A 13950-nucleotide genomic window follows, 5' to 3' on the forward strand; every position below is an offset into this window, starting at 1 on the left:
TTTCAACACATTAGACTTTTTACCTTACGCGCTTTCCCTAGGACATGTTTCACACACCACCAAAGGACTAAAAGAGCCAGTGAAGCCACCTTTGCGTTCCCAAACCCATTAATGCTCGAGAGCTTTCCGTATCACGCTTGGATGAGTCCGCAACCAAACGTACTTTCAAGGGCACTCTGTAAGCGGTGGTTCTAATGGACTTCAAATTTAATGTGAAGCTCCATTAGTAAAATAAATATATAAATAAAATACGTGATCTTTGTTAAGAAATCAGGATAGAGAAGACAAGCCTTTGACGCAAGAATGCAAAGCAGGATAGGTGATGCGATTAGCATGTCTTCAGAATTTCAATGAGGTAAAGTTCTGCACCTTGCTCTACCCACACGCTGCTCGTAGCTGACTGAAGGCAAAAGGTACTGCATTGGCTGAGGTCAGCTGCCTGCCCCTCACTGCATGCTCATCTGAGAAGACTGAATGCCAGAATTCGCGTCACATCAGCTCTGATAATAAAAAACCCTTCCAGCACTTGAGGGGCAACATCTGCAAAGTGGTGAAGTTACAGTGGTGAAGAGTCACCAGTAACAATTAGTTCTGTGGGTGTGAAGGAAATAAGTGCCTCAGGTGTATTTATAAACATCCATAGGAGTGAGACTGACACACTGTTGAGCTTCAAGGGAGCGTTCCTACTAACGTGTACCTAGTGACTTCACCCGTGTCACCGATGCTTGAAAAAGCAAGCACTGCTGTGGAACAGCAGCACTTGCAAGTCTCACCCATTTAGCTCTTACCCAGCTACATCTGCCAGGCAGCTGAGTCCAACACGGATAATTTTCCCGTCCCTCCCCAGGGCAGCCACCCAGATCCAAATCTGGATTGCTCACTGTGTGGACAGGATGGCTGACCAAAATGACACCTACCGGGTGGTTGCTGGTCCAGATAGGACTGAAAACAGTTTATGTGCCCCACTGAGAGGGGCAGGGCAATGGTGACATCTGAGTATCAGACATCACACCGTTTAATTTGGTTCCTCCACGAAAAGACAGCTGAAATTAGACACAACCTGCAGTCTCTCAGCCAGGGCAGTATGTCAGGGAGCAACAAGAGCAGAGCTGCTCCCAAGGGAAGGATGACCCAGGTAATGAGTTCACCATCAGGGTGCAGCTCCACAGAACCAGAGGCAGGCAGTTGCAGAAGATCCCACCAGCAGTTACCAGGCAAAGGCAAGGTAACAAGAAGGGACTAATACCCCCAGGCCCATGTTTAAATAATGCTCCTGGACCTATGGGCGCAGGGTGTGGGTGGAGGTCCCAGATGATGCTGGTCAGATTGATCGAGAGCTATCAGTGCCCGAAGGGCACTGACACTGTAATTCTTTATCATATAATTAAATCCTCAGATCACAATACTGAGCAAAATGTATTTTTACGAGCGCCTCTTTGAATTTTTATCAAAGGAACCTGGGAAATGGGCAAAAAAAGGAGTAATTCTCCAACGAGCAGGTGAAATCTAAGCTTTGCCTCCCGTAAAATAATTCACTACTCAACTGATCTCTGGAACGCACAATGGATTTAATAGCACTAATCTCTTAGGTAACATTTCCCTTCATTACTCTTTAACAGCACTCAAGCTGAGAGTCGCAGCACTTACGTTGCTCCCTGCAAAGCAGGGCTGCGTAGCTGGTTTCTTGGAGAATTACGGGAGCGATAAAGCTATCCCTGGCAGGCACTTCCAAAGATGAAACCGAGCAGCACTGTCATTCTTTACCAACCCAGAGCATAGCAGATGAGGTCATGCAGCTCACGGAAAAAAAAGATTGATTACAAGCAGGGCTGAAAAAACAGGTGATTGTCTTCCTAAACATGGTCACAGCTTCATTCCCAGCTCCTCCCTTTCTCCTGTAACACCTTGTTCTCATTTCCTTTGATAATCCTTAAGTGAGTAGGGAGTATCTCTGATCCCATCTATCAGATCTTTTTTGTTCCTCCCTGCACACAGGCACTCCGGAGGCTGGTGCACAGGTATAACAGAGCAGAATCAGCCTGTAATCTGCTATTTGTCAGGAGCCCAAAGCATATTTATAAATAGACATGTTTATTTTAGAAGAAGGTGTTATTCAAATGCACAGTTAATACTCAAGCATGAAAGATAAAATGTCTCTTCCAGCCCCTCCTACACAAGCTTTGCTTTCCAGAGACCCCAAAGTACATATTCAAATAAGTATCTTATGATCAAGGTTCAGTATTTAATTGAACCGCATTTAACTGCTTAAAACTTTTAAAAGGAGCTCTCAGCAAGAACTCAGGGGAAAAAAACAAGTTGTAAGAGGTGGGATGCCAGGCTGAGGAGGATAAACAAAACTGCTTTGATTCCCAAATCTCCCCTAATAGGATTTCTCATTTAAGTCCTTCTATATGTTCTTATTTGTAAAGCGGGAATTATATAACATAAAAGCAACGCATGGTTAAAGCTGTCATGGTGATACAACGTTTTTTACCGGTGACCTGTATTTCAGAGACACTACTGACTGTGATTTAACATCAGCTAATGAATATGGCATTCACATGGATTCATTTGGATAAACTTTCCTAATTTGTCCATTGGCTGTAATGAGTTTGCAGAGACTTAGCGGGGAAGGATATTTTATTAAGCAAGAGATTAAAATGCATGACCTTAAATAGAGCCCTCCCATCTGGTTTCCTTCCAGAAGGGACTCAATTGCCTCTGTCATTAAGAACACAATACTGCTCTTTCTTAGGCTCGCTAACGAATATAGTTATGTTCCTGGGAAAATATGGAGAGAAAGAGCTAAGAGCAGCCAAATGGGATGAAAAGGAGAAAGGATTTTGAGCCTTAGGAAATGCTGTTCATTTACTCATGAGGATTATGTACACTGTATAAATAGCATCAGGTTCTCCAGGAACATTACACAACAGACAGACAATGCTGTCGCAGGACTGCTGATTAACGGTACAGGTTCCTGAGCAATGCTATTGCTCGGCCCAAAACCTCTAATCTATTTCTTATTTTCCTTCCATCAGTGTGACTCTAGAATATTCCATTTAAGTCATTAGGCTTTTACACGCTGGAGCCAGCAATTAGGCTGGGAAGAGTTTTTGGACAGTGCCTATGTACTCTGTTCTCTGCCAATAGGACTTTCCAGAAGTTAACACTTGAAAGGCTAAGTGGCAGATTCTGATCTGGGTTGGGATGAAAGGAGTCTGAGACAACACAATTGAGACCAGCAGACTGCTTACTACAGATTTACACCTACAGGGATGAGAGCAAAAATTAGACTTGTATAGCAAAGAGTCTGCTACTGCCTCTTATTGAAAGCTAGTGCTCGCTCCATCTATGCTTTTTGCTTCATATTTGTGAGAGAAATTGCATTCAAACATCAGAGACATTAGAGAGGATCAACGCCTGGTGCAGTGATTTCTCACCTATGCTCTAGAGTCCCACCTAATACTAAATGTGCTGACACCTGTATGAACCGTGCGGGGAGACAGACGTCCTGCCTGAAAATGCTGACAAACGTACTTCTTTTAGAGCTTTGTTTCAACAGTTGCTAGAGTTGCAACTCCACCTAAAGCCATGTATTTCTTTATTTAATGGTTAGGTTTGGTTTTTTCTTTTCTGGGAAGCGGGGCTTGGTCCTTGTGGCATACAGAAGATATCTTTCCTTTAGCTGCTTCCATCTTGCCTCCCTCCTTCTCCTTACTCTGCCCCCAGCAACCCCCAGTGGATCTTCTCAGATGGGTGCAGACTGCAGGAAGCCCATGGAGACACTGTACGATGTAAGGGACAAGTACGATATGAAAAGCGGGTGATGCTTGCAGGGTTGTTGAGCAGGCTTCTGAATTGTCCCTTCCCTGAGTGTCCGGGGACTGGGGCTCCATGGGAGCCTGTTAAATGTTCAAGTTCTGTGGACACGTGCTTCACCATGGGGAATCCCCACTTGAAGTGAGGAGGAGTGTAAATGGCAATGGTAGAGACTCCACAAAAGGCTCACCCTCATAAAAACTTCATGCCAGAGTATAGATGTCTCTGATGTTGCAACATGAGGACAACCTATGACCTGTGTATACTCTCCAGAGCGTGTCTTTTTGCTCACATCACCCTTGAGAGACTCTTACCACCCTTATCAGACTCTTTCTAGCCTTCCACACTGCCTCACCTTCCTCGTGATGCCGGGTGATGTCTGAGGGATACAAAGCTTTGAACAGCCTGCAATGTTTTTACTCTCCTCATGACAGTTGCTATTCTTTGGTTGGCCAGCATCAACCTCCCTTCCTTCCATTCCCATTCTCTCCTGAATGTCTTCTGTATGCTCAAGCACCATGTCAGCCAGATTAAGAACGCTTTCACTCTCTTCCTTGCAATGCCGTGGACTCCCCACTCACCTGGCTGGGGTCACCACCACAATTGTTTCCAAAGGAAAACTGAACCCACCTTGAGCCCGACAGAACTTGTCACCGTGAATAAACCATGGAATGTAGCTTTTCCGTGTGAGGTTTTAATTACAGGTTGTGAGTGTGAGTTTACAGCTGGAGGTGAGGCCATCAGCAGAATAAGGTGCCAAGATCAGTGACTATATCACTCTGTCCAAACAGAAATCATTTGGAAATTGCTCATCAGTTTGAGAGGTCTTGGAAAATGCTTTAATCTCTTCCACAGACATTTCACACCATAATGGGTAGTTTACTAACCCCCTTGCCTTCTCAATTTTAACAGAAAAATCTCCATTTCCACCCATACTGTTAACGGTGGATTTAAACGAGCATTTTCAAAGGCAGTGTTTGTTGACAAATCATTTTTGGCTCAGTGTCAGGTTTGTCTTTCAGTTAAAAAATTAGTTCTAATATTATTTGATTTTCTAAGGAAACAAGACTTACACAACTACCCTCACTACATGTGTGCTCTGCATCTGCTTTCACATTATTTTGTCTGTCTCTCACAGCTTTTGTGCCTGTTGTCCAGTTTCAACAGATTTTACAGATTTATGGATGTTAAAGCCCTCACAAGGTTTGTGAAAATAGGCTATCAGGACTTTGTGAAAACAGCCCAGACCTAGGTCAAAACATCTCCCCTGCAATCGCTATTCTTGCTACGTAATGTAACTCATTCGTGTCTCCGCTTGCTGCAGTTACACCTTGAGAGGACGAAGCATCAGAACAGAGGCAGGCTCAGAAACACAATGGTAAAAATAGCACAACCGTCCTCCAGAATCCCCGGAGCAGCGTGTGAGCTTAGTTACCCTTGGTATAAATCACAGCAAGTTTGGGGACCACAGTAAAATTACCCCAGACTTAGGCCGAGAGCAAATACTGCCTTTCCGTACAGTTAGTGGCAGGAACGAAGGGACCAGAGCAGCAGATTGTTAATCTCAGGATTAAGTGCATTGGCTTCCTTAGGACTGGTCAGATTAGGACTGCTCACGGGAAGGTGTGTGAACCAGTGAAGTGATGGAGACAGAACAAAGCCTGTTCTGGCCCACGTGCCGATCGATTGCTAGCAAAGGTATTCTCACAGAAAAAGTTATTGGTACTGGCTAGCATGTAAGAAAGAATCCAAGCCAGCGTTCAGCTCCCTGAACACTGCCGCACTGGCAGCTATACCCGATGAAACAACGCTTTTTGGTTTTTTACATTAGCAAAATGTTTGTGAAGGTTTCTGAGAGCACGAACTTTCCTCGGTGCCATTTGAACGGCTGCTGTTCAGATTTAACACTGTGCTGTGTGCTCAACCTGTGCGTTTCATTACTGTGATCACTCAGTTACGTTTCTTGCTCTGTGAGGTTTTGAGGTAAGAAAATGGATGCAGTTTTCCTTATCAGCCACTCCTTTTCCTTGTCCCAGTGCCAGGCTTGCCGTGAAGAAGACTGTCAGTTTGTTTTATCACATGCATCCCAAGGTGCCCCCTTTTTCATGTCTCCCTGACTCTCTCGTGTCATCACGGCATTCATGGTCTTGATCTCAGAGCACTTCTTACTGAAACACGTCCGTACAGCCTTTCTCTTCTTCCTATTGCAGCTGCTTCCGCTGCCCCATGACAGCATCAGTGTCAATATAAATGATTATATATATTTAACCTTTTACAAAGGATGGTGTTTCTACCTTTTCAAAGCACCTTTGAACCCCGGCACCTCGTTATTTAACAGCTTGCCGACGTTCTCTATCGCTAACCTTTGACAATAATGAAATTATTTTCTGTTTGTAAAACTCCTGTCTCCGTACGGAGTTCTTTCACCCTTTCTTCTGGTTGTGCCTATGGGCCTGTCTCAAGCCACTTCAGAGAAAGAGGTTCTCTAAAAGACGACAAATGCAGCATTAAAGCCATTTTCCTCTTCTGCTTCAAAGACACCTTTCTCAGATACACGCCCTGCAACACGCTTTCTGTATTCCATGCCAGGAACAAACTCTCCTTTATCCGTGGTGTATCAGAACCCAGACAAAACCAGAACACCACTTCTACAGGGCATATGAAGTTGATAAGACCATATTTATTGTGTTTGCTTCGATAAACTTGTAGGCAGGAGTAGTTTGAAGCAGAAGGGATTGAAAGGTCCTGAGGTACCGATGGGATCGCTACCTTCTTCATGCCCGATGCTGCCTGCGGCACCGGAGGAGCATGGGAGGGTGTGAATAACTGTGGGTTAATTGACTGTATAAACTTTTTTCCCACTTCTTCAAGAACTTTCCAGTCATACACCTATCTGTAATCCTTCTCTCCATCACTTAGACAACTTTCTGTCTCCTATTCTCCTTCTAAGATGCCCCTTTCAACTTTGCCCCCAAACCATTCCCAATGCCCACAATACCTTTCTTCTCCATCTGCTTTTTCGTGCCTTATGTCATCACTTTCTCTTCAGAAAAATCCCTTGCTTGCCACCTTCCGAGGTGTTTGCTAGTGTTCAGAAACAGAGGGTGTTCTTTCTCTGGGCTTGGACAGAGGTTGGGGTGGGGCCATGAAGGATGGTCATTGGGCAAAGAGTCATGTTAGGGATGAACTGCAGAACTGGGAGTATGGATGGGAATCTCTTCGGGTCAAAAGAGTTTGGGGTACGAGATTAGTGAACTCTGTGACAGAAGTTTTAAAACTTTTGGTCAAAATACTGTTTTGAAACAAAAAATTGAGAAGATTCGATCAAAAAAATGACAAAACGGAAGACTGGATTTTAAAAAAAAAAAGGCACTGAATTTTATCAGAATCCATAAATAATATTGGTTTTGACTAGTAGATCCAAATTTTCTTTGTCCCTGTGCCATTCCTTCATGATGTTGGGTTTGTCCCTTGCAACTTTTAGCTGTTCACCCACGAAATGGTGCTAACAAGGCTTCTCTACCCACCTTTTAAAAATCATTATTATTGATAGCACATGCTGATGCTCCAAAGTAGTGAAATATCTTTGTTACATTAATCCAGAACACTTGATTTAATCTATATAAATTAAGGAAGGAAGAAATGATGTGGGGAAAAAGTAACTCTACAAAAATACTCTCCATTTAATCCAACTTACTTTGTCATATGTACATAGCAAAGGGTGAGAAATTTCACTTCGCAGAGGCAAATTGCTGCAAAGAAGAAAAAGCCTTGCTAGTATCTGTTAAAAATCTGCTTCCTCTTACCCAAGACATAAATCTCGCTGTTGACTACGGCTGTGCTGAAGCGGTATTTGGAGTACTTCATTGGCGCGCCTTCTGTCCATTTATCTTGGCCTGGGTCGTACCGAAACGTTCTGTTACTTAATCGATCCGGCTCATCGTCGGGCAGATCCATCTGTATGAAATATGACAGCCATATAATAATACAACATTTGGAGCCCTCTGCACACGCCTGCATGCAATTAATCACGGCAGACAGCTGAGCAGATAAATAACACAAACACATCAATTATAGCTGTGAAGTGATTCGTACTCACCAGGGTTTAACCGCACCCCTGGCTGGTGGCTGCGAGTGCCCTCTAGAAGGCAAGTGCGTAAGAGGGCGTCTATATTCTGCAGCAATAAAGCTGCGTATTTGGGTAATAACAACACCTCCATGGGCCCTAGTCTGCCAGAACGTACCTTTCACAAGGCTGCTATAAAGTCCTAAGAGGTAAACCCAATCTACCCGGCATTTTTCTTCCTGCCAAAAGATGAAATCTCTTCCCGCTGTTACTCAGACCATACCCTGCGTATCAGTGCGTTACTTTACTTTCTTAGGCCTGCGTATACACAGAACTTATCCTCACGTCATTTGCACATTTATTTAGCCAGCCTAACCAGAGTAATGCGGCTCAGCCGCTGCAGCTCCTCCTTCAATAGTTTTCGTAATAAGCTCCTAATTCCCCGCCGTAATTCTTTGCTGCCGTAATACTCTCTTTACACACACTCCTACTCCTCTCGTTCTCTAATCTTCTCCCTCTTTCTCTGCCCAGCTCGCGTGTTGCAGGGAACTCAGAGTACGTTTTCTGGGTACAACACCCTTGAATGTTGGCAGAGGGCTGTGAGGGGAGCATCTGAAACATTTCAGGGTGAAAGGTTTCACATGCAGAGAGTGAGGAGAGAACTAGTTTGCTTCTCTGTGATGGGGTTATATGTGTTCTCGCTTCACATGTTCTTTTTCTTTCCCAAAAGACCAGTCCAACACTATGTCATGGACAAGATAGTAGGAGGCAAACTAGAAAGAAAATGTATAGCCTCTTGGTCACTCCAGTAAGTGCCCAGAGACATGCTCTTTCTCCGTGGTAAGTGTGAAACACTAATTTATTCACTAAAAGAGGAGGAAGCTGTGTATTTTCAATGCAGAGCCAGCATACACTTAGGAGCAGGCACCATTTGACATGCTCTAAATTCACATCCTACCTCATTTTTGTGGTGACATTCACCTCAGAGCACACCCTGTGCTCTTCATGCACAGAAAACAGCATCCAGCAGCCCTTCTCTCTGTGTCAGGGGTCTGAAACCTTCCTCCCATCTTCACCAAACACTTTCTTCTATTATAAGTGTCCCCAGTTGCTAAGGCTGGAGTTTCTTGGGGTTTTTAACTCTGTTGGCATCAGCGAGGCTCGACCAACGCTGAGCTGGAGCGATGCTGCAGGGAGTCGAGCCCTTGCCCTCCTAAGCTGTCATTTTATGTCCTGGCTCGACTTTGTCTCGTCTTGTTTCAATTGCAAAGCTTGAGTGGGAAGGGAACGTGTATTTATCTCTGTCCTGTGATGGCCACACACGTTTGCGGCACGCTGTCAGCGCTGTGTCCTTCGTGTTTGTTCAGGACTGACAGAACACGCAGTGAGCTTGAGCACAGGGACGAGTCCTGGCTTGGCAAAGTAATCTGCTGTCACAGTGCAGCTGTAGTGGCCCCGCATATTCCACCACCACCTCTGACAGGTGAGGGGGGGCGAGAGGTGGCACCAGAAGGATGCGGCACTCTGCATGCTGCTCTTAAAGCACTTTTTGGAGAGCTTCGGCTAATTTCTTTTGATCTGTTCAAGTACACCCTGATCTTACAAAGCCATGGATTTAATCAATTACTGTTAATCTGCTCCTCTCAAGCCTATTTACATATAAACTCAGACTCTCATGTATTGTTACTGGTAGTACTGGTTGGCAGGGACCCACTTCAGGTGTTTTTGAGGTGCCTGTGTTTTGGTTTTTTTAAAATTCTTAGCTCTATGTTCCTGACGTCCTTCTAAGACACCTTTCCCCTTCCTTTCTGTTCTGGAGAACTATTTAGTAAGACAAAGCTGGTTGTCTAACTTCAATATCAATGTTCTTGATATAACATCTTTCAGTTCTTCTACAGGCCTTGTTTCTACGTTAAGAGTTTTCACATTTTAATTCTTTAAATAGCGAGGTATCCTTGCTTAGCTCGTTCAGTACTAGAAATTCTCTCTGATCTTTCTGTTGTCTCCTTTGGGGACTCCTGCACTCAAAACATCCGGAGAGCGGGAAATCTTGTTTGCCGAATGCATCTCACTCTTAAATACTTTAAACAGTAATTTATTTCAGGAGAACACAACCCAATGAGATGTGATGACAGTCGGAACATATTGCTGTCAGCAGTAAGGATTACAGATGTTCTACTTCACGGTCGAGAAAACGTGGGGCTTTATCTCGAATGCTCCAATTTAAACTGCACTGAGCAGTAAATAAGAATGGGCTGTGCTCATAAAGATCTTTCACCTGGGGAGCAGTTGGAGAGAGCAAGCACTGCTCCCGACATCCATCTTCCTTGTAGCACTGGTCTGATAATCCTGAACTACTGAATGTGCTATCCGTGACCCTGCTGAAAATTCCCCTAAAAACTTTTCATTGCCAAGCAATGCAACTGAAACAAATAAATGGATTGATTACAGGAATCTGTTTCAGACAACGCTTTGACTTTTCATTTAAAATATATTGCAAAATCAAATAAATTAACTTTATTTAAACAAGGAAATTGCCTAAGAAATTGAGGTAAACTTTAAATTTCAGATATAAATCTGTCCCTGAGATTTACCTCACAAGTTTTTTGAAGACAGGGCTCAGTTAAGGGTCCCTGTATGATTTAAATATCATTATTTACCGATATCTAGAAAAATAAAGTGGGTGGTATACAAGGAAAGGCTGAAGCTAATCCAGTTCTCAAAGTCTGTCATGACAAAATTGCCAAATCAGTACTAAATATCATCTTAGTTATTTCAAGTTTTTTGCACAAATGAGGTGTTTAAAACAGAGGCTATTTAAAACGGAACGCATGTTGACTCGGGAGATGTATTTTAAACTCTTGCTCACCGTGCACCTCTCTGCCATAGCTGCTCTTCCTGCAGATTGGATTTACAATGAAGATGGCGTAAGGGGGATGTTATTCCTCTTCTCCCTGTGTGGTTTTCCTATGAAAGCTGTTTAGTCAGAGGAACGTGAGCAATTTATTCCTCTGCAATCACTGCTGTAACTTGCCTACGCAAGAAGCAAGACAAAGTTACACATATAAACCAAGCTGGTTAGTAGACAAACAAAACAGAGTAACTGGCGCATTTCTTAACCTGTGGTGTCCAGCCACCCAGCACGTAGAGCTTGTTCTTCACCGCCACCACCACGTGGCAGGCCAGCGGCACGGGAAGAGGTGCTGTGCTTCTCCAGGTGCCTTGCTCCATGGAATACTTCTCCACGCAGTTTGTGACCAGGTACCTACCTTTCACTTTCATTTGCCCTCCTATTACATAGAGATCGCTATGGATCGTGCCCAGCGCATAGAGTTCACGGTGCTCAGTGGTGCACAGGCTGTGCCAAAACTGGTTTCCTCGCTGGTGGTATCTGTAGGAAAGTCCAAAGCTGTCAGTGCCCTGGTCCGCTGAGGCCCCAGCAGCTTGTTCTGAAACGTTACCCCCTTCACTGTCAGTGTTTATTCAGCCAAGAGTTTAATGACATGAGGAGCTCGCTCCTTCACAAAGAGGTTGTAAATTGGACCCAATGTCTGCAAAATCCAGCACTTTGAGTATGCAGAGTCCTAGGCACCCCTTCAAAGACATTTGACCCTAATTGAGGTAAGAAATCCCTTATTTCTGCATGTGCTTCTCCATCTGTTCCCACTGAAGTTAGTGGGAAGAGAAAGAGTTCAACACCGCTGAAAACAAGGCCACTTGGTCTGCCTCAGACTTCCTTAAATCTAGGCATCTGTATCTGAAAATGCTTAAATTTTTAAATTTGATCTTTAATCCAGAAAATGTCTGGTTTTCTTTGAAATGGGTGCATCTGAAAAATACATGGGTAAAATCAGAATGAGGATGTAAAGCTATCAATCATCATTCTTTAATCTCTGAAGCATTATCATCAGAGTGTTTTCTCAGTCTTACTGGATTCCTTGGGTCATTTACCTGACTCGTTTCCCCCTGCTAATCACCTAGAAAAGAGCATCCTAGGAAAGTAAGAAGAATGTAAGCTTACATTGACTTAAGTTCTAATCAAGCTAATTTACGCAGAGATGCACCAGAGTAAGTCCTCCTTCCTTCAGGAGAAAAAGCATCAAGATTTGGTTGTATTTCTATAATTCAGTGCTACGAAGATAAATTTTGACAAATCGATTAGGGTAAACAAAATCTCTTGGAATACTTTCAAGTAAAGAATTCTTGGTCTCATGGGATATTTTTGTCCCCAGGAAATTATTTGCATTTAATATTTTCAAATGATGAGGGATTTTCTGACAGAGGGTACACACCTATAGATTTCGATGTTCCTGGACTTTTGTCTAGACATTTTGGCAGCGCTTGCCTCTCCTGCCACAATAATATCATTTTTCTCCGTGACAACACCAGTGCAAACACATCCTAAACCCTCTCCATACTTTGGAGAGGAAATGAAGTAAGTCTTTCGTGTCGCAGGAGCAAAACAAAAACTGACATCTGCATAGCTGCCGTGTCTTGACCTAATGCCAAGAGAATTGTTGCCGATGCACAGTAAGAGATCAGTAGTCTCCATGCCGTATCGCAGGCTGAGAGCAGGGTGGCTGGATAGCTTGATGGTTTTCAGTGCCTCCTCAAACATGTCATTGCATTCTGAATTGCACAGGATCATGGTATTCCTTTTTCGGGCTTCCACAAGAAAGGAAGGGCTGACAAGTACCAGTCTCACTTGCTTCAGGAGTTCAATAAGGTGCTCTGCACGTGACTGTCTGCTGTGCTTGACCCATCTAATAACAAGGTCCAGAATGCTCTCCTCCCTGGAAATATTCAGGTCATCTGATTTTATGAGAGTCAACAGCTGCTGGAATTCAATCTCTAGTATTTCTTCCTGTAAGCTGACCTCAGCAAAATGCTGATATAAGTATTTCTTTGCTTGATCAGCTAAATCTTCTGCCCCAATGTGGTTCGCAAAGTAGTAGATGCCCACACAGTTGGAAGCATCCATGTGATCCATCATGTACTTCTCACACGTTCTGAAAACATCTTCCATCTGCATGAAATATGCAGAAAGGGCAACAGTCTGCACATTCTGATTATTGAGGTGCAAATCCGCACTGTACATGTAATTGAGTATTACAGACACACTCTCTGCCGAGATGTCACACAGCGCCACTTCTCTTTGCGTGCATTCAGCAAAGCCACAGGTAAACATGGCTCTGAAATAGGGGCTGAAGGCAGCCAGCACCACCTTATGGCAGGGGAATTTCTCACCTTCTGCAACTAGGACCACGTCAATTATCTCTGTTGATTCTTTCATTCGCTTCACTTGTTCCAATAAAGTCAAGCTATGGCGCTGCTGCCTTCTCTCCTCAGCCTTGTGATCCATGGTTAATCTCCAGACTTCCAGGTTTTAAATCTCCTCAGAAATCAAGGTCTTCATCAGGAATGTTTCTAGAGATAAAAGCATAACATTGTTCAATAAGAAATTAATGGGCAAATTAATATTGCTGTTGCTATCTAAAGTTAGTCATTCTATAAACTGTGGTATAAATCAGTCATACATTTTTTTAAAAAATGTAAAATTGTGGTGAGGTCTTGGGTGCAAGGTCTTAAAGACAAAAAAATAAAATCAACTCTTGAAGTGAACTTCAATGTTCAATAACAGCCCCCCCAAATTTTGCAATTAAAGAAAATTACAGACTTCCCTTCAAAAGAGTCTTTCCAGCTGCCTTCTCTCTCCTTCCCCTGATCCTGTACCGGAGACTATTTAAAAAAGGGAAAGATTTCCACTGATTTTAATAAACTCTAGGTCAGGCCCTTAGTCCCTTAAGTTTTGTCTCTCACACGTACCTGACATCAGTCCTTGCTCGGATGCTGAAAGTACCTTGTGTTTGCAGCAGCCCTTAGACAGGCAGCTACGGCGGAGTAGTGCCTTTGCAGTGCTCACAGCTCCTCTCAAACTTAGGAGTTATGCCTAAGCAGGGGCTTCAGAAAAGGGATTTACCAGACAAACAAACAAACAACTTGCTTCCCTTTTTAGTTTTTACAGTGACCTACCCCTCTGCAAAGTGGCTGGAAATAAAGGCACT

The 13950-nt window shown here is 43.6% G+C and overlaps 1 protein-coding gene across 1 annotated transcript in view; it reads right to left on the reverse strand.

Moving 5' to 3' along the window:
- KBTBD12 (kelch repeat and BTB (POZ) domain containing 12) overlaps window positions 1-13247 on the reverse strand; it is a gene marked incomplete at its 3' end in the record, with an annotated part of 25185 nt that extends 11938 nt beyond the window's left edge. Inside the window, exons 1-3 of the mRNA XM_010139412.1 lie at window positions 12178-13247; window positions 11006-11276; window positions 7626-7776 (exon numbers count right to left, since the gene is read on the reverse strand). Coding sequence (XP_010137714.1) covers window positions 7626-7776; window positions 11006-11276; window positions 12178-13247 — 1492 coding nt within the window. The remainder of the gene's footprint in view (window positions 1-7625; window positions 7777-11005; window positions 11277-12177) is intronic.
- Window positions 13248-13950: the final 703 nt, after the last annotated feature.

Source organism: Buceros rhinoceros, unplaced genomic scaffold (genome assembly GCF_000710305.1).
Source record: "Buceros rhinoceros silvestris isolate BGI_N320 unplaced genomic scaffold, ASM71030v1 scaffold19577, whole genome shotgun sequence".
Classification (NCBI taxonomy): Eukaryota; Metazoa; Chordata; class Aves; order Bucerotiformes; family Bucerotidae; genus Buceros; species Buceros rhinoceros.